The sequence below is a fragment of the Aplidium turbinatum genome, chromosome 1, assembly GCF_918807975.1.
Source record: "Aplidium turbinatum chromosome 1, kaAplTurb1.1, whole genome shotgun sequence".
NCBI lineage: Eukaryota > Metazoa > Chordata > Ascidiacea > Aplousobranchia > Polyclinidae > Aplidium > Aplidium turbinatum.
Window position 1 is genome coordinate 16,573,281 of NC_137472.1, and position 20,475 is coordinate 16,593,755.

Sequence of the window (20,475 nt, forward strand, 5' to 3'; positions counted from 1 at the left end):
TCGCTTGAGCAACGCACGTTAAGGACTGCTCTCCATTCATCGGCATCTAATGGATGAAATAATTCTCCGGCAACAAGACTTCAACAATCGAAAACTTCACTCTGTCAATCTGGGTGACCAGGCCTGCGTCAGTGATTCAAAGCCTTTGCAAGTAGGTGCGAAACTGCCAGGATTAAGCTCTGCTAGAAGCTTTCCTAGTCCGAGGATAAAGATTCAATCAATCAAAAATGTCAAGAGCTTCTCATTATAGTTTGGGTCTCAAAGATTCATGGCGGATTTTGTTAGTCAAGTGTCACAGACGTAGCGGCGTAGTCTCGACATAAAACCGACATGATCGACTCATTTTGGAGCTGGTATACAAGTCTCTGCTCTGGTCATAAATACCATGCTGTGAATATACGTCAAAGATTGGAATCGACCAAGACACATGGGATGAAGTGTGTGAACAATAAAGCAAAGGTAAAGTAGTTTCACCCTATATGTTTGCTTGATTTCAATCTATAACGCCACAGTATTTTTACCAGGGCGGAGACTTGTACACCAGCTCCCTCATTTCACGGTTGGGCTTTTCCGAGTAAGAAATTGCTATTAAACTATTATTTTGCAAACTTTTTATCTAAATTATTTGGAGCCTTTTATCTTGGAAGATCGAAGATTTGATTCATATTTGAAATGTGTTTGAATGTACAAAGCAAGTTTAACAGAACTAAGAATCTTCATGCTGTGAGAGTATGATGCTAAAGCTGGTAGGTCGAGGTTTTGCTCATTTTGACCAAGAAATTATATCAGCAAGAGCAAATCTTCTAGATTAAGAATTCGATTCGGTTTGGATCCGATATCACAATTGCTGCTGGTGTCCCCATGCGTCAAATTTGTTCATTTTCAATTTAGTAATCACTCTATTTTGTGCACTTACGGTTACCACGAATTAATGTTATTTTTAGTTAAGATTAAAGTCGGTTTGTCTGCTTTTATAAAAAAAAAATTTTTGATTCGACCCTGGATCGAACCAAGCCCCTTTGCAAGCAGTTGATTGATTCAACGCCTGTAGGGTCTTGAATCAACGCAAACAGGACTTTTATTAACTGGTATCTTCAAAAACAACTGCAGCTAGAAGATGAAATGCCAAATTTGATTGACGAATAGATATCGGCACCAGTCTTCTAAAATTATTTCAAATAAATGTTATTTTGCATTGCATCGACATGAACAATAATGATTCTCTATTTGTAGCTGTGTTGTGGTTGCGGAAAAATGCAATAGGTCATGAATATTTTTAATGTGAACACTAAAATATTTGGGTGTTCATCAGAATAATTATCGCTTCTAGCACTAGTTAGTTGCATCATTCATGTGCTAACTTCATCAAATTAAACGTCTAAGTTACTCAAGCAAAACTAGCAATAAATCAAGCTTTGTTGACATACTGAGAGATTTATTTTCAGCAAGTTGAAAGCAAAATACATTTGCATATGTTACTTTGACGTCTGAATGGGGCACTTTGACGTTTCAAAACAAAAGTTGTTTTGTGTTTGAACCATTGAAATTCTTTGCATATCAGTAGCAAAGCTACTTTTATTTTTAGCATTTTTCCACCCGCAAAATTTCTGGTTGACTTGCAAAGAAACAATGATGACTACTGAAGAAGACGATTTGCGATGAACTGTTGATAGGATATTTCATTGAAATCACAGGAAATATTTTTATAAGTCAATATTACTGGAAAAGTTGCAATTAATGAGAAGTTTTAGGAAAGAACAGTACCAGGCCTATGCTCGTGTTTCTCAGCAGTCGAGTGTTGCAAGAATGGACAGCGATAGACACGTGTTTCGCTCATGAGGCTGGGCTCATCAGTATCGCACCACTAATTCATGCCACATAGTTCTCAACCGCTGCTTTTGTCAGTCAATTGATCCGGAAAAGTCTTGATCTTGAGTGTGAAGGCTACAACGGTATGGTTAGCGAAACAAGGCTTGCTGTTCTACAGTAGGCTATATAGTGCTGACGCCAGGAAGATCGCTCCTTCACAACAGACCTATATATTTAGATTAAGTTGACGGGATGGAAATGAAGTCAATCTTTGTGTCCACCTTTAGGACTGAACAGCAAACATTGTTCACTTGGTCTAAAACGCATCGCAGTTTGAGTTTGACTTGGTTGCTATCTTAAAATTTTGAGTTTAACATTAGAAATTAAGTCCATAGATAGATTTCCGTATCCAGTCTGGTCGTACCAAATCCAAAGACTTTACAGACATTCAGCTTCTGTAACCCAGCCTTAAAAGTACCACAATTGAAACAATGCTACTGTAAAAAGCATAATTTCGCTCTGTATGTTTAAACGTGCATTTAAAAAAAAAACTACCAATTCGTTTTATATTTGCTATCACGGTATTGCTTCGTCTGCTTATATTATCATCTGCGCACAACCATGACAAAATAATTCTAACGTAAACAAGAAAACTATGTAATAGTCATTGATTTGTATTTTGCTGTCTGAATCGGTTTCCGCGAAAAATTCCAAATCTTCTTGAAGAATAAATTGGTCTATTATGAACGTATGTAAATTACACAGTGACAAGTGCACCTTTTTAACTCTTCTTCAAAGAGTTGTTTGGGTAGTATTACTGATCTTTTTACGCATTTTTGACACCCACTTTACTACTTATCACTTCTCTGCGTCGACAAAATTGGAAATACTTGTTGCTTTTAATGTGCCGCACCTGGTAAGAATAGTTTCAACAATGCGATATACGTTTTCATCTATTTAGCGCTGCCTATTGGTTAAATCAATGTCAAATGATAACTTTTGCTTGCAGTTATCAATGACAAGTTTTGTATATCGGATGCCCTTGCATTAAAATGACTTTAAATTAATCTTATAACAAGTTCATAAAAGCTGTGTGTGACTCAAATTCTTTAAAGAGCGGTTAGCCATTTATGATTCCAGATCGAAAGGAAATATTTCAACATGATCACAGACTCTTTATCGGTTGACAGTCTCATTTCTTCAGCAGCTGAATGCAAATAGCCCTATCCCGCTGGTCTCAAAGCTATAGCTTTGTGACAACCGGTTTTGGTTTCAATTAGACATGTTTCACAACAAGATCAAGTTTTCTACTTTGGTAAATTCCATTGGAATGTGGGTAAATATCCATGCGGAAAATAGTCTTATTTTTCAAAAGAAGGGTTATTTCCCGAGTAGATATTTTCCAACGGGGATGTTTTCAATATGGATATTTCCTGTATGGGTGCTTTTGTACTAGGTGTTTCAAGATGTTGCAATTGGCTTTGGTAAGGCCTTCCACGTTCAACTGCAACCACGACCCTTACGAAAGGTGGTGCTACCTGCACTGAGAAGTGCACTTGCTCAGGATCAGGAGGATGAGTTCCTCTCGTTGGACACTGGAGCCGAGGGTTTATCCTTTCCCTCTCCAGTTGCGGTCTCTGGTTGTTGCCATTCGCTTCACAAACGTGAATTACCCAGGTCTCGCCACGAAGAGGTTGGCAACATGAGTGCCTCCATATGGGTTTTTATCGATTAATTATTGTCAATCTATTGATATTCCAGTATCTATAATTTGCTGCAGATTGCGTATGTGGTTGCTTTAATAACTGTCATTAATGAATATCCTTTTACCACCCTAAATGTGCTCTCTCCGGCAGTAACTGGGGTGTGGTGTTGAGATTAGTCCCTTGTGGATTAACAGAAGGCTCTCAACATCGTGAAGGCTCTCAACATGATCTCCCTCATAAACATCACAAACAATGCTCTTACCTGGCTCCGACACTGGCGTGACAAGCTATGAATGAATGAATTAGTGAATATCAGCAGAGTAGCTAAAAAGGAGTTGTGAATTCCAACCCCTCTCTATATGACGTCACCATTTTTGGATCAATAAAAGTATTAGTTATTTGTAATTGTTGATTCAGTTATCATGACGTCATACGCGTCACAGAAGCTGGGTCAGATTTTTACAATTTCTACTCTAGCTACGCTGATGAATATGTTGTCTTACAGTACAAAAGCAGTGATTTGTAAAATTGCACTGTTTTGCAATTTTACCCGGCAAATTTTTTGTCAAGACTTAATTCAGTGAAGGTATTTTGTGTGCATCCAGGCATTACAGTACATTGTATAGATGAAATCGTCTGTATTGAACTCATGCAATTCTTGAAAATAACTGATTCAATCTTAAAAACCTAGTCTTGTTCACACCATGTGGGTTGAGTTCTTGCAACTGCTCACAAAAACATCAACACTGTTGTCACAATTTTATCTATTCTGTCGTCGACATTGCATTGTTAAAACGTAAAAGTAACAAAGTTTTAAATTTTGTTTTACTTTGAACTCTTAACAGTAGGAAGTCCAACATATCTGGTTACGTGGTTTGTTTAGAACCCCAGCCTTCACCGTGAGATTCTCTTTGTTTAGAGATGCTTTTTGAATAGCAGTTTCACTGGTGTTGAAATGCAACCTAGGACTCTTCATACTACAGCTTTAAACTATTTCCCCTTTCTAAGTGGCTGCGGTTAGGGTTAACACCGTGAATTGCACGTTTTGTGCAATAACAAACAACGACGATAATTGGTCAATTTTTTTCTTATCTGCAAAACGAAAGCGTTTGAACTTGACTATCACAACTTCAAGCACATTTTAATGTTCAAAGTATAAAAGCTAAATGGTTTACAGGTGTTAATTTATTCGATTTATTTTTGTATGTACCTTTTCGAAGTAAGCTAGGCTGAAGTTGTATGAATTGTTTGAATCCTAAGTCAAGGGATTTAAGAGGTCAAGTCACTTCAGTGAGATACTTCTATTTCATATTATATTTAATTTTTTTTTTTAATGAAATCATTTCTTCATTGGAAAATCAAGACATTTTGTGCATCTAAACCAAATTAAATTATTAAGAGCATGTGTTTCTCGGCAGTCGAGTGTAGCAAGAATTGACAGCGATAGACACGTGTTTTGCTCATGAGGCTGGGCTCATCAGTATCGGACCACTAATTCTTGCCACATAGTTCTCAACCTCTGCTTATGTCAGTCAATTGAAGATCGTATCAATTCTCAACCGTAATAAGAGCTGGAAATTGATAAAATTCGCCCAGATTTTTCACCTGCTGGCGAAGAAAACTTGGCAAATAGCCTACAAGCGTTACCACCGAAATAAAGCTATCAACACAAGATGTTTCTGGTGACAATCCGCATACATTCCGACGTTTTGTCAACCAGACACGACTGACTTCTTCAGGGGACTAGATCAGACAGTGTCTTTTTTCACCGAACCACGTTCCTGTGAAAACAACTAAACAAGCAAAAAGAAGTTCAATTTTGAAACCAAATTATCGCGCCCTAATTTTGATTTTGAAAACAATGGTTTGTTATAATAATCTTTAATCACTTTTTAACATCTGTTATCACGTCGTGGTTAAGTGGTTCCACCAAACGATTGTTATTCTTAGCATAACTTTTTACACTAATTCAACGTTATCGGTTGTGTACTGTATAGCTTTGTAAAAGTTGTATCTACTGTACTTGTATGCAAGGAAAAAAATCAACTCTTTAGTGGGTGTTTCATTTCGTATGCTTTAGAAAACATGGGTCGGAATTTGTAAAGTTCTGCAATGCTGGGCCATGCACTTCGTGTTTAATATTCCTGAGTTTAGTGTTTCAGCGAAAGGAAATAAACACGACTTCGACTATTTAATTGTTGCCTGTAGAAGTTGCACTTGTACATTTGTTGGCATGATGTCTTAACAAAAGTGAGTTATGTGATTTAACAGAATACAGAAAAACGCAACTACAGCAGGTTTCACAATTTCCTGTAGGTATTTTCTTCAAAGTGCCCTATGCAGTATGCACTATGCAGGGTCACAGTTATGTAAAAACACAATAAAATATGTTTTTCGCTCGTTATAATAAACAATGAAACATTAAATTTCCAGGCAAATTAGTTCCCAATGTAAATAACAATTATGCTCTGGACTTCTTTGCACTGCCATGCGTTGGCAACGGCATTGTGTATTTTGTCGCTTACATCAGCAAACGAGATTACCATTCCTTTACTTGAAGAGGAGCCTTTAGGTAAGTGATTAATATGCAAGCCAAGTAACTTTATAAAAAAATTTGTCTCTGAATGTAAAATTTTAAATACAGCAATGATCTTATTTTACTTACACTGTGAGACTTCGTCTGCACCCATAGCTTCCTTTATTTCGTCAAATTGTGTCCGTTTATTGAAAACTGGCTTTGCTGATATTAAAAGAAATTGCACAAAATGCATTGAAGCAATTTCAGTCCAGAAAAGTTGTGACTAACAGCGGGCAATCTCATATTTTAAAGTTTCATTGATGATATTTGACTTTCGTGGTTTGTGTATTGCAACAACGCAGTGATGCAATAGAGTGTCATTTTATTTATGCGTTTGCACTTTTCTTCGTAGATAAACCAATTTTTGACCTGCGTGACAAACTTGGGATTTCAACGACCGAATATCCAGATGTTAAGTTTAAGATAATAGAGCAATACCTGACCCTCGTACGAATTACACCCAAGCGATCTCCTCGCCAGGCAACTTGGATTGACATCGGTGCTTCGTCGGGAATTTTGCGGCAAAACGAGGAAGTTGACAGGGAAGAATTATGCGGTGATATCCGAGAGTGTCATATCATACTCAAGGTTAGTGACAAGTCGTAAACGACCGGCATTCTTTCTTGCTTTACCATTTTCGTTTTACTATTTCACGTCTAAATACGATTGATCATTTTTGCATACTTTTTAAGCGCAACAGAACGTTTTTATATTTAGAGAAAGGATAAGGGCAGGCTTTGATTTATACACCATATCGCTTTTGATGTTGCTGTCATCTTTAGCAAAAACATAATGCAATCCACTGACCTTTGTGAATATGAGAATTATATGATATGAGAATTCCAAAAAAAAACAAACTTGTAATAAAGTTATTTTTTGGCTTTTTGTATCGTTCCGACTTTTACTTCATTGGTTACAGGCTTAGGTTTTTCACTATATTTCCAATAAGCGGTGTTTCATGTGCGCATATTTAAGGGCTGCCTGAGTAGTACAGGCATTAAAACAGACTTGTACATTGCAAAATTTGACTTACAAAATATGTCTGAGGTAAAAAACTTTTAATATGTGTCTATTTAATTGTCATAGACGCGAATGACGTCACCTTTGGATAGCGATGGCTCATTTAAACTATACGACGACTGAAGCAGCTCGATTTTTACCAAAAACCTTATTTTCAGTTGATTCTGCTCCCACAAACCACGTTTCGATTTTGGACGTTGCGTTTCCGTATTGTTGACATTAATGACAACATTCCTGAGTTTCCTTTCCAAGTTTTTGATATTTCCGTTTCGGAGACCTCCGAAATTGGGGACGAGTTAAGCTTGGACGAAGAACAAGCGTACGATCCTGACTTAGGTTTGTTTGCAATGTTTTGTGGCAAAAAGGCAAAACCTTGTGTAGTCTATCATTCATATTCAATTGGAAAGTAAAATTGCAGAGGTTAATTTTTTACATAATTTTCTCGCCTGTGTTTGTACTTCAAGACTGTTCGAGGATAATTTTCTATTTGAAAACTAACAGTGGCAAAGAGATCTTGCAAGTTGTAGGCACGTAAGCTCTGCTGTCCCATTGTTTTGCATGACGAATTATGCGTGATGTTTTTACAAGTTTCAGAAAGATTTGTACAGACAAAAGTTGTTTTGTATCCATCTTCAAGCTTCTGTTTGTTCATGTGTTATTATAATATTCAAAGACCACGTTGAAATTGCCATTGAAACAATCAGTTTTGTGATCGCTGGTTTGCAAGCATAAAAAAGACGTAGAGAATCATTAAAACTTTTGGAAATCTTCACCAGTGGCATAACTAACGGTTTGTATCAAAGATGATGCAGATGTTTACTTGCTATGGATAATTTCGCTTGCTCTCTCCTCTCAATTGTATTCCTCTTCGCCGCACTGCTCGCACGATCTCCTCGCCAGGCAACTGGCGAACATTCACGGCAAACATTCATGTAGCTCAGCGTGGTCCAACTACAGGCTCGCGGGCCGCATGCGGCCAGCGGATAGAAGTTTTGCGGCCCGCGAGCTTACACAGTAGGCTATCGGTTTAATTTCTATTTATGTTACAGAAAGTAATTTCAATTAGAACAAGTATATAGCATTTGGATAAAAAGTGTCAAAAATTGTATTCAAAGTTGTAGACGGCAGGGCCTATACTGCTTCAACCTATCAGGTCTCGTCAGTACAACTGGGCTTCTTAAAGGCTGATATGTACCTAGTGTTCCGGACGTTTCTGTTTTCTTTAACTATTCATTTCTTTGGTCTTCGGAAGGAAATACTATCATTTCTTCAAACAGAACAATTGGGTGAAACACAAATGTACCAAACTCAGTTATGCGACAAAAACTTCCTGTGCAATCTTGCTTTCCTTACAGACATGACAATGCACTTGAATGTGTTCAACCTAACTTTGCAGGGGCGAAAGCAAACTATTTCACATTTAGTTGGACACATTGAAGCTTTCCAGAGGAAACTGCGCTTTTTTGCTATATGCTTGAAAAATAACGATCTTTCACACTTTGATTCTTTGCATGCACTTGTGGTAGATGATTATGAAGTGGAATGCTCCCGTTTTGTGAAAGATATTAAGGATTTATCTTGTGAATTTGAGAATAGATTTAAAGATTTTGACAGATTAAAACCTAATCTCCATTTGTATAACAATCCTATGGATGTTAATGTGGAAACACAGCTACCAGAACTTCAGCTCGAATTCTGCGAGCTTCAATGCAACCAATTCTTGCTGTCGGGGAAAAATGAAACCTCAGAGTGCTTTTGGAAATTAGTCAGCAAGGATAGATTTCCCAAACTGTAAAATTTTGCATTAAAAATGCACTCAATGTTTGGAAGCACATACACGTGTGAGAGTACATTTTCTAGAATGAAGCAAGTCAAGTCTAAAAACAGAAATCGAATGATAGACGAAACACTGGAAGATAGTCTCCGACTTGCTACCACTAACATTGAAATTGATGTAGAAACGATGGTATCAGAGAAACCTCGACCACAGGCATCTTACTGATAGAGAATTGCAATAAATTTCTATTTGCTATTTAACAATTTCGATTACGCACTCACTATCATTTTATTGGAAATGGCCCACAAGTTGTCACGTTTTTGTAAAGTGGCCCGTAAGTCAAAAGTAGTTGGATCACGCTGATGTAGCTTATCTATAGGCAATAACGTAAACAGGCGGCAAGCCCCCCATGACATGTCGAATGTAGAAGTAAAAAAAACGAGCTCTGTTTCTGTGTGAACTTCGCCTCAAACCCTAAGAGTTCGCATCAAAAATGTGTCCTGTAGGTCTATTTTAGTTGTCTGGACCCTCTCTGGCAGAGACCTCTATTTTTACTAACGTTTTCTGCACAATAACTATTTGACACACGTGCTGTATTTTCTAGGCAACAACTCGAAACTCACCTACTCTATATCGCCGCCAAACGAATACTTTCAAACCAAGCACTTCTTGGATGAAAATGGAAATCCTCATCTCCGTTTAGTGGTCGCCAAAGCCTTAGGTATGGGCGTATGGCAAACTAACATTAATCAACGGTTGTGAATTTTACCAAACAATGCGCAAATTCTCTTTTTTTGAGAGAGAGAAATTTAATTGTTGGTTGGCTACGATACACGTTCATTCAAATTTTAGGTATTAAATATTTTTTGTAATACAACTTTTGCATGAACGAGTTTGCTTGATATCACTCATGGTGAATTATGTTCGTATAAAATCAAGGTTTATATTTTTATGGAAATTGAAGTGTTAAAATGAAACTACACGCTTCAAAGACATCTTGCTATTCTTTACCCCCGCTGAATTCTACACAAAATATCTCATTGTGCAGTAGGCTACCAAGTCCGCTCCGTTAGCTCAGTGGTTACGCGCCCGGCTCACGATCACGCGGCGGAAGTTCGACTCTCGTGGTGTGCGCTTGAGCAACGCATTTCAGGACTGCTCTCCATTCAACGGCACCTAGCGAATGGAATAATTCCCTGGCAACAAGACTTCAACAATGGGAAACTTCACTTTGCCAATCTCTGTAACCGGCCCTGCGTCAAAAATCTCTACAAGTATGCGAAACTACCAGGAATAACTTATCAAGGCTTCGTCAGTCCGAGGATAAAGATTCAAAACTAACCAACCGCGTGGAGTTTTTCCAACTTGCCACTCCGTAGCTGTGTGTGTTTTTTTAGTGAAACAGCTACTTTGTTTTAAGTCTTGCAAATAAATCGTGCATGTGCAGACTATGAGAAAGAAAGAGTCCATAGAGTGACCTTGCAAGCTACAGACAACGGAGCTTCTCCAAAGTCCAGCCATGTGGAGCTTAGGATTAGCATCCTTGATGAAAACGACAACGCTCCAGTGTTTGTACAAGATGTAAGTATAGATCACGATTTATACTTGACTAAATTTTGAGCAGCATTTATTTTCTGTTTTCTCTGTTATTTTCCTCTTGTTTTGTAGTCTCTGCTTTCTACGTTTGCAATCTCATATAATGTTTCGTGTTCTACGTGCGAATGTCATTCTAATAACTATGCTTCTTATGTTTGACTTGTGTTACTGCGCTTTGAGGATATAAGGCTGGAATGTAGATTTTATAGAATCGTCTTCTTCTGGCTTTATTCCCACTTCAAATAGAGTCGCCGGTGCAGATTGCTGTCCTCCACATCATTCTGTCAGCAGCATCTTCCTCCTTCACTCCCACTATAAACCGTTTGTTTAAATTTTTGTAGCCTACATCTCAGAAGTCATTATGGTGTTCCTACCACTTTTTAGTTCCTATCCTTGACTGTACCTCGTACTCACAACTTACATTGCATTTCACCCAAATACACATCTTCTTACAGTTATATGAGGTTTCCTTGAGGGAAAGTGTTCCTCCTGGGCAAGACATAGCCTTGGTCAAGGCGGTGGACAAGGACAGCGGCCGTGGTGGCAACATTCACTACTTCATCCGGAGCCCTGAGTACTCGTCGCCGGTGGAGGTTAACAGCATCACCGGAGCAATAAAGCTCCGGGAGAAACTTAACCACAAAATCCACGACGGGTGAATATTGTTAGAAGATAAAAATGAACTACATTTTATACTTTGAGCTGTTGTTCTGTCATTAAGACTAGTTTGCAAAATACTGTTTTTTGAATCGAGAGTTCAAGACCGATGTGTAGGAAAATTTTCAAATTTGGTTTTGGGGACTTGTCTGATTATAATATTACCTTATGCGTTTGCGTTGTGAAAATTTGTGCATTTTGAATCCAGTTTGTGAAATCAAAGTGACAGAAATACGAAAAATTGCAAGCAGTGTGGCTGATATTTCAATTTCTTAAAATTTCTATTGACTTCACAGACTCCTGTTATACAGTCAAGTAAAAAGAAGGGTTGCTCTGTGAGTCGTTAACATTTTCAAACGTTAAAAGGATATTAATGAAACATGCAAGCAAGAGCGATGCTGTTCATAAAAGTACGGAAGTACGGCAGTAAGACAGTAAGGCAGTAACAGTAATGCAGTAACAAATGCTAGTTGCATTCAAGAAGCTTTGCAATCGCACCTTAATAGTGTCTTAATTTTTTAGGTTGCAAATTATCGTGGAAGCATCTGATGAAGATAGAGATCATCCTAACAGCGGAAGAACCATCTTGATTCTTCATGTCGAGGATGTCAATGACAATGCACCTCTGATCACTATCAACTACATTGTCCACAGCCAAGAAAATACCTGTGAGTGTCTGTTCAATCTGGTTTGAACTGGTTGTGTGAAATTGGTGCTATTGCCTGCTCTGGAGTTATATATCTTTCAAGCCCGTGACTTGCATTTTAGTGCTTCAGTGAGTCTAAATGTGATTCAGCATAAGATAATATAGATCTACTAGTTTCTGCTATTTTGACAATCTTCTTCTTCTTGCTTATGAGGCAGCAATTCAGGCAACATCTCCCAATTGTTGTAACCAGAGTAATGTCTTCATTTTGACAATGACACGTACACGTACAATTGCATGTAAACGCCACGTTGTATGACTATTTTTATAATCAATTTTTATCTGAACTGTCACCTGTCAGTTAATTTGTTCAAATATCTTTCTAGGTTACGTCATGGAAAATGAACCAATCAACACCTTTCTTGCCCATGTGACAGCCACGGATGCTGATAAAGGAGACAACGGAAAAGTAAATTTAAGCGTCACAACTGTGATACCTGGTACCGAGGATTTGGGAGATTTAACTGGTAAAAACCTCATTAGAAAAATTAGGGTAGAAGGATCACACGATAGTTGAATGCTATCCGTTTAAAATCTTATTTCTTTGCCAAGCTCTTGTTGCTGCTGGGAGTAATACTTTTGATAATAGTGTAAAAATAAATCACATTACTGATTTGTGTACCCAGCTATGGTGCAGTATTTAACATTCACCGGTCAAAGTGTAATTGGTGCATAGTTGCTACTTTCAAGTACACCTAATTTTGCTGGCTGGTAGCCGTGGTTAACTGCTCCATTGGCTTCGAACAGAACTTGGACATTTCACGATCACCGAAGACAACTTACTGGCAACTCAGGTGGAACTGAACAGGGAGGAAAGAGGCCATTATGACGTCATTATCTCTGCCACTGATCACGGAAACCCAGCTCTGTGAGTGTTGGTAGCCAATTGTTAACAAAAACAAATTTAGAAGTTTCTATTATTCTTAAATGTTTAATTTTATAAAAAATGGATTTGTAAAGAGAGTACAGTATGTTGTAGACCTTTGTGTTCCAAGAACGATAATTTCGATTTTTTTTGTTGGGTTTTAATTTTGTCCAAAATATAAACATTTGAATGACGTTTTATTATGTCCTGCGAAAGTGTTTATTTTTCCTATCCATTGCTTGCAGGACAACGAACCTTAAAGTTCGAATTGTCATAATGGACGAAAATGAATTTCCTCCAGTTTTTCAACTTTCGGACTTCAACTTGTATTTTCCTGAAAACAAAAGAATTGGCTCTCAAATCGCTGTAGCGAAAGCAACAGACCGTGACGCAGAGAACACACCATCGTGGAGTCTGTCTGACGTGAGTTCATTGATTGATTGAAATTTTATCTTCTTACTGGGAAAGCTTCTTTTGAGAGCTTAATCCTGGTAGTTTCGCATATTACTTGTAGAGGGTTTGAACCACTGGCGCAGACCGGTCACAGAGATTGACAGAGTAAAGTTTCCGATTGTTGTTGCCGAGGAATTGTTATTTCATTCATTAGATGCCGCTGAATGGAGAGCAATCCTTAGAATGCGATGCTCAAGCGAACACCCGGAAAGTCGAGCCAGCGTCGCTTGATCTTGAAGCTGCTTCGTTCACGAAGTCACTCGCTAACCAACTGAGCTATCGGGGCGTATTTTGTAATCGACTTGGACGTTTGTTTTGATCGATTTTGATATGAAGTTCGGTGTTTAACATGCACCAGCTCAAGTTAGGATTGTGTTATTTTTTAAGCCTTTCACCCCGTAAATCGACGTGTGTAATGCCATTGCAGAGCGATGAGATTGAGCCTTCCCACAACGGTGACGTCACATACGGAATTAATTTAGAAGTTGATGACGGAACTGGTGACGTCATTCCAGTGTCCATCGATCCAGTCAATGGTAAAATCACACTGATTCGATCTCTTGATTATGAGGTGAAAAAGTCATGGAAGGTGAGAATTAGGTTATTTGAGATGATTATTTGTTAAGACTTGACTTTGCAAGGCATTATTTAAAACACCGCACGAAGAAGAGGAAAAGTAAATAGTGTGTCAAAATTTATTTGCTCTAGTCGTCTTTAATTTTCAACGACTGGCGATTTCCAATTATGTCAGTTTCAAACACCATTTAAAAACGAAGTTCGGTGTTAAGTTTCAAGTTTTTGTTTGAAGTTTGGTGGTTTGTGTTAAAATTTTGACCATGAAATGTCATTACGAAGCCATTCGTAACTAAGTAAGCTGTTGGAGTACAAATATTGAATAATAAACGCGTTATTGACACACATGTTGTGCATATGGTAGTATCTTGGTGAATTACAGCGTCACAGGCCAACAGCAGTTTAAACAGACTTTACATTGTGTTTTTGTAAATGGGTAACTATAAAGTTGTGTGAAACTGCTGCTTGCTGCAATCTGCTTACGTAAGTTTACAAGTAGTATGGTCTTCTACAATATCACACGTCCAGCACAGCAATGTACTTTGGTGTTTTAAAGCAAGTAGTTAACCAGAGTATCACATCTCTGTCAATAATAACATTTTTTTTATAACTTATTTTAGTCAACACCAAAATTACATCGAGGCTTTTTTTTCAGTTCACCATCACCGCGACAGACGGCGGTCGCCCGATGTCGCTACAGAGCACCTGCAAGATGTCGATACGAGTGAAAGGTATGAACGACAACAAGCCAACATTTGTGACGCCGAGATCCGACAATTCCACAGTGTACGCGAGCACCCGGGATCAATCAGACGTGTTCATAACGGTTCAGGTGTGTTGAGTTGACGCAAAGAACGTTACAACGTGGATATGCGTCCAGTAATGTAACGTTCCTGGTATTCTAACAATCATATGAATTGTGAAATGTTTTTTTTTTTTTAAATCTTTCGCCTCGGACTGACAAAGCCTTGATAGGTTATTCCTGGTAGTTTCGCATACTTGTAGAGGCTCTTGACGCAGGGCCGGTTACCTAGATTGACAGAGTGAAGTTTTCCGATTATTGTTGTAGTATTGTTGCCGGGGAATTTCCATCCTCAGGGTTACTCAACTAATGTTAATAAAGATCCACTGTGACAATTGAATGCTTTTAGCGGTCCGGTGAATAAACTATTTCATACGCAACCACGAAAATTAAAGCATTAATGATAGTAACGAACCATTTTATTTAGGTAAAATGTAACTCCTCTTGGATTTTTGAAAAAGTGTTGGCGGGCTCGCCCCCAGCTGCTAGCGCTAGGATGATCACAAGAGAATGCTTTCTCCCAGTAGAAATCTGTTTAAAGAGGCCCAGAAACGTGGCAATGAGGTTATTCTTCCGAAAGCCTGAGTTCCACTATCAACACTCAGAAGGTCCAGCTTCGGACCGCGGTCCGCCAGTTGAGTAGCCCGGCACTAGGTGCTGATGAATGAAGAGCAGTCCTGAAATGCGTTGCTTAAGCGCATACTCTGAGAGTCGAACCAGCGCCGCGTGATCTTGAGTCGCACGCTTAATCACAGTGCTAACGGGTTGAACATGCTGTACTTTTTCCAGAGTAGTAGCTCTCAAAGACAGTGCCATTGCTTTATGCTGCTACAAACTGTGCTCTTTCAGGCCTTTGACTTTGATGTTGACGAAGAGACTCAACTGGAATACTCGTTTTATATCTGGACTAAAGATGGCCGCCGCTTTGATGACAGCAAGTATGAGAACTTGTTTGAAATGGATGGAACCTCAGGAAACTTTTCTTTGAATAAAGTTGATTATTCGGAATGGGATATACTCGGAGACTACAAAGCAACTATTTTTGTAAGTCAAGATTTGAAGCAGATCAAACACATTACGGTATTTTGCCCATAAGTAACCTAACTATGATAGAAAAGTTTGTTTTGTTGCTATTTTTACGCCTCCTTGTTTTGTCTTTTGTCTTAAATCTTTAGTTTTGGCACAACTTGCTTCAAGCAATGTAACTTGCAAACTGCTTTCGTTGCTACAGTAGTTCTGGTTGGATTTAGAAGCTCGTCTTTAGCCATCTTTCTCGTTGAAAAGTCGCAATTTAAAACCGCGGTATTACAATTTTTAAGCAAAAACAAATATACCAAATAGCAATTGAGTTGTCATTGTAGGTGCCAAGGCTGATGCGGCCTTTGAGAAGCTAAATGGTGGATGCAGGTGATAAATTTGATCATTTGATACAAGTGTTTAGTTAAAATGTTGCCATACATTTTAAGGTTTCGGATTCGGGAAGTCCTCCTCTGCATTCATCTATCACTTTGTACATCAAAGTCATCAACACTCCGGTTCCTTTCAACTCTGGACTAGGGTATCAAGAGGAAGGATCCATTGTGCTAGTAGGAGAATCTCTTTCCAATGAACCTTCCTTGGCGATCCTCATCGGAGCAGGAATCGGAGGGTTGCTTGTGTTGGTCATTTTGCTCATCTTCATCCTGCTTTGCATCAGAAGGAAACGGAAGACAAAGGGGAAAAGAAAAGAAATCGTGAGTTTTTTAGTTAATTTGTTGCAATTATGTTGTTCTTGCAATTGCTTCTGTCGTTGAGTTGAAAAAAGCACATGTTATAAGGCTACATGTGATAAACTTAAACTAGAAGACTCAGGCACATTATTAGGATTAGCGCAGTTTTGCAATAATTGTTGTGGGGTAAATTAGAAGCTTTCAGCTGAGCGACACCTGTGATAACAAGCTTACCGTTAGTAGTTTGATTATTTATGCGTAGGCCACAGTTTTTTTCTATGTTTGATACACTTCATTTCAGTTGAATAAGTTGTTTTTTTTCTCTTAAATGTTTTATTGGCCTTAATTCTCTTGACAATCTACCGACGTTCTGTCATTTTAAAAGCTCGCATTGTACATTGTAACTATGTTGTTGTTTTGGTCAACAGAGCGCGGATACAACATCAGGATCCTTATCTGCAACACCCCCACCCAACGACGATCGTTTATTGAGTATGCGAACACGAGGTGCCGCTCCAACGTCACATCCTCTGCGAAGCAAAGGCAGAAGTTGTGACCACATCTAGTGAGTAAAAGTTTTGCAATGCCCGGTTCCAAAAACGGACTTTATCATGATTAAGAGTTGATTTTGCTATTGTTTGTTTGTTTCTGTAAGTCTTAAGTCAAACATAATTCGTATGATCATGGATGCTTAATTAATTTCCTTCATTGCAAGTCATTGTTTTTTAGTAACTTATTTTCGTTTTTGAAATACAATTTCTTCAATCTCTTCAGTAACACTTCATCCACACTCCACACCACTCTCAGTACAGCTCTGGATGGTTCTTGCACTTGTTGCGATAAACAAACATCCCCGAAAGGAATGCAGAAGTTCATGGACACAAAACAAGTAGTGAACGTTAAAAAGGTAAGACTACATCTTCACCAATGATCTTAACTCGCCTTACGTAATTAGGCGGGTTGTGGGACCATGTAGGTTAACATATAAAAGACCTAGCATACCATTATTGGTTTGTACTAAGTGCAGTCCCAGACAGCAACATCCGTCATTTTTACATTGTAAAAATAACGGGTTTTGCTGTCTGGGTAGGCCGACTAACCAATTAGCTACTACCCCAAAGTGTGAATTTAGTACTTCCCCGACAGTTCATCATGAAAATATTTTGTTCTAATGATTTTCATTAGTAACCAAAAGGTGTGTTGAAATGCTTCACTAAATAAGTAATACCCCGCCACCAGGGCCGGATTTAGCTGATGGGGGGCCCGGGGCACTTTTAGATCGGGGGGCCCCCGTGCAAAAAATTTTTTGCACAGGGGCGCGAAAAACCGTCTCTACGTTTACAGTAGCATCAGTCCAGTACTGCACAGCATTTTGCAGAAACTTTAAAGGTCAAAAGGAAAAAATAACCCAAAATCACATTTTTTTCCACATAGGGGGGCCCTTCAAAAGTCGGGGGGCCCGGGGCAACTGCCCCCTCTGCCCCCCCCTAAATCCGGGCCTGCCCGCCACTACTCTTTTGAAGTGAGCTGGTAGAAGTTAAGAAGTGCCAAACTTTCTGAGAGGTAGTCGACACGCTATACGTGCTTCGAAGTCCGAACTCGAACCTTCATTTGAATCCTGTACAAGTCAACTTTTCAAATGGATTTAATTTGAAAAGAAACGTATTCTGCACCCTTATCCTTGCTATCAAATCAAACCTTTCCGTTGAATGGATGTGGAAAGAACTGACTGGAGGATTGGAGTATTAGAAATAAAAAAATCACACCCGAATCTGAATGAAATTTTGAAGTATTAGAAATAAAAAAATCACACCCGAATCTGAATGAAATTTTGAAGCTTTGATTGATTGCAAGACTTCCTTCAATGAGCAAACCTCATCTCGGATCTGAAATGACGTGGAAATCCTCGTCAGACCGCCAGACTTGGGGCGGTGCTAGACATTTCGTTTTCTGAGAAGTGAAATCGAACTCGAATGGAAATGAAGACTTGAAAGTTGTTAAGTGGCCAATTCGATTAATTGATCAGTGACTTGTGTTATTTAGTAGATTCATAACGAAACACAAGATATGCGTGAGATAGTCAACACTGTTTAGAATAAACTATTAAACCAGTTTTACTAATTGCTGCATTATGATTAAAATGATAATATATTTGACGTTTTCTCTACAGTCTCCTCCAACGAGTTTTGCGCCATATTCTGATCAACCCTTTGCCCTGGATGTAACTTCAGGTTAGCAGCGAATGCTTTTCAGTTGCGTGAACAAACGATTATTTTTGTGCAAACACTTTTGATTAATTAATTGGCTCTTGGAACACATTGCTTCTTGCTGAAGAATGCTTCTTTTTTCATGTCGATAATATCTCGTTGAGAATACCAGTTTGATCGCAATTTAAGCAGAAAGCACGCAAGGAAGCTAATCTGCGTGGCCACCTTCCAGCGTTACAAATTAAACAGTTAACAATGTTTTTTTAGCTCTTTCGGTCCGTTGATAATAAACAATTTCATAAAAAGATTTTTAGTCGACTGCAATCGGTTGCTTTAAAAGTTTCTGTGTTCGTAAAATGTAACTATTTATCACTTTATTGGTAAAGTAACTTAAGTCATCTAGTCTATTTCATTTTAAAGGCCAGTCTATCGGCAACTTTTCACCGCTCGACTTCCAAAATAGCCGTCCTTATTTGGGTGAGCAATGCACGGATATGTGCAAACTGTACGGGCACAGCGATGCGTGTTGGATGCCCGTGAGTGGTAAGCAAAATAGAATTAATTCATTTTACATGAAATGGTACCGTAGCTTATTTGCTGTCTATATCAAATTTTAAATTATGACTTAGTTTCTTTAGCTACATTCAAAGTTTGTTGATTGCTAGGCTATAACCTTGTATTGACCCCGACGTGGCAGTGACCAGGTTTCAAGTTGCTATAAAAAACATCAAGGGGAATATGCGTCAACCTTTGAACTGACAACGAAACAAACTGAACGTTGGCGTTTGTAAAACTGAGGAAAAGGCGGCAGAACTGAAGTCACGTAAATTTACCACGGTAACGTTGGATAAAGTTTTCTTGCAATGATACTCTTTTTGCCAGCTTGAGAAAGCCAAACATAATTTAATTATCTATTGATTACAGAACTATCTTCCATGCTTCAACATCATAGTCCGGTTCATTCCCGGTCTCCAGGACAACAGCAAACAACTGTTAGGTCTACTTCGCGCAAGGACTCGGGCTGCTCGATCGAAACTACGTCATCATCTTTGTCCTATTATAAACTGACGCAACCTGAACGTCATCATGACGTGTTTGTTGCCAACGAACAGCTTCTTTGTTCGGCTGGGTTTAAAAAACGAGCGCTCAGCGAAGTGAGCGTGATGAGGTCACCGGTTGCGTCAGCATCACGTCATAACCCTCAGGCGATGACGCTCACAAATCCAAAAGTCAAGTATTGTTCTTTGAAAAAATCAAAAAGCGAATATAGCTACGATGCTGCAGACAAACCAAAGCACACGCACAGCCACACCTTGCCAAGCTTGTCAACGGAATGTTAGCAAGTCGACGCTTACGTTTTTTTGCTTTTCTTCACCTTTTAAATATTTTTATTTCTTGTTTTATTAACTTGACATACACTGCTCGGAATTGTGTTATTCATATAGTTGCTATGTTCTTCAAGTTTTTTGTTTCTTTGTGACAATGTAGTTCAGAATAGGCAAGTGGTAACGACCGGTGGTTTTGTGGTTCCGTGTTATTGCTTTGAGAATAAATGTTTGCTCGTTGAAGATGCGATTTTGAAGTCAATCGGCAGTGCTTGGATGTCGCCGAAAGAAAGTCTGCAGACTATCGATCTACATTTTCAAGAGTACGGTTATTTGGCTTGTAGGCTACTTCTTCCTTAGCAGCTCTCGATTAGAGTGCGAGAGTTGAAATCGACCGAACGAATGATGACTTTACCTGAATTTATAGTCCAGGGGCGCCACTGTGTTGATATAATTATAGACACAAACGTTGTAGAAAAAACATTTGTGATGCACAGTAAATTAAGTCAACGTTTCGTCTCGTCCACAGCGCAGCTGGCGTAAAGAGTTACGGCAGTGGTAATTTCGATGACGTGTGTTTGATTCTCAAAGTAGGATCAACTTTCTGGCTGAATGCCAAAAGGGTCACAGTTGGACGGTAGTCTAGTCACTTAACATGTTCTGATTGGTTGGCGGTGTCATTGGTTCTTACA

General features: G+C 38.7%; 1 protein-coding gene across 1 annotated transcript; it reads left to right on the forward strand.

Moving 5' to 3' along the window:
* The first annotated feature begins 5,947 nt into the window (after positions 1–5,947).
* On the forward strand, positions 5,948–20,015 carry LOC145784249 (protocadherin beta-16-like). The gene is made up of 19 exons (XM_082596071.1): positions 5,948–6,087; positions 6,446–6,681; positions 7,272–7,449; positions 9,495–9,611; positions 10,338–10,471; positions 10,942–11,141; positions 11,666–11,811; positions 12,176–12,316; positions 12,597–12,717; positions 12,960–13,137; positions 13,595–13,756; positions 14,396–14,572; positions 15,392–15,586; positions 16,009–16,275; positions 16,680–16,816; positions 17,026–17,158; positions 18,422–18,482; positions 18,879–19,001; positions 19,383–20,015. Exons 1-19 carry the CDS (start codon positions 5,979–5,981, stop codon positions 19,796–19,798), a joined length of 3,231 nt encoding a protein of 1,076 aa, XP_082452197.1. The 5' UTR covers positions 5,948–5,978; the 3' UTR covers positions 19,799–20,015.
* Positions 20,016–20,475: the final 460 nt, after the last annotated feature.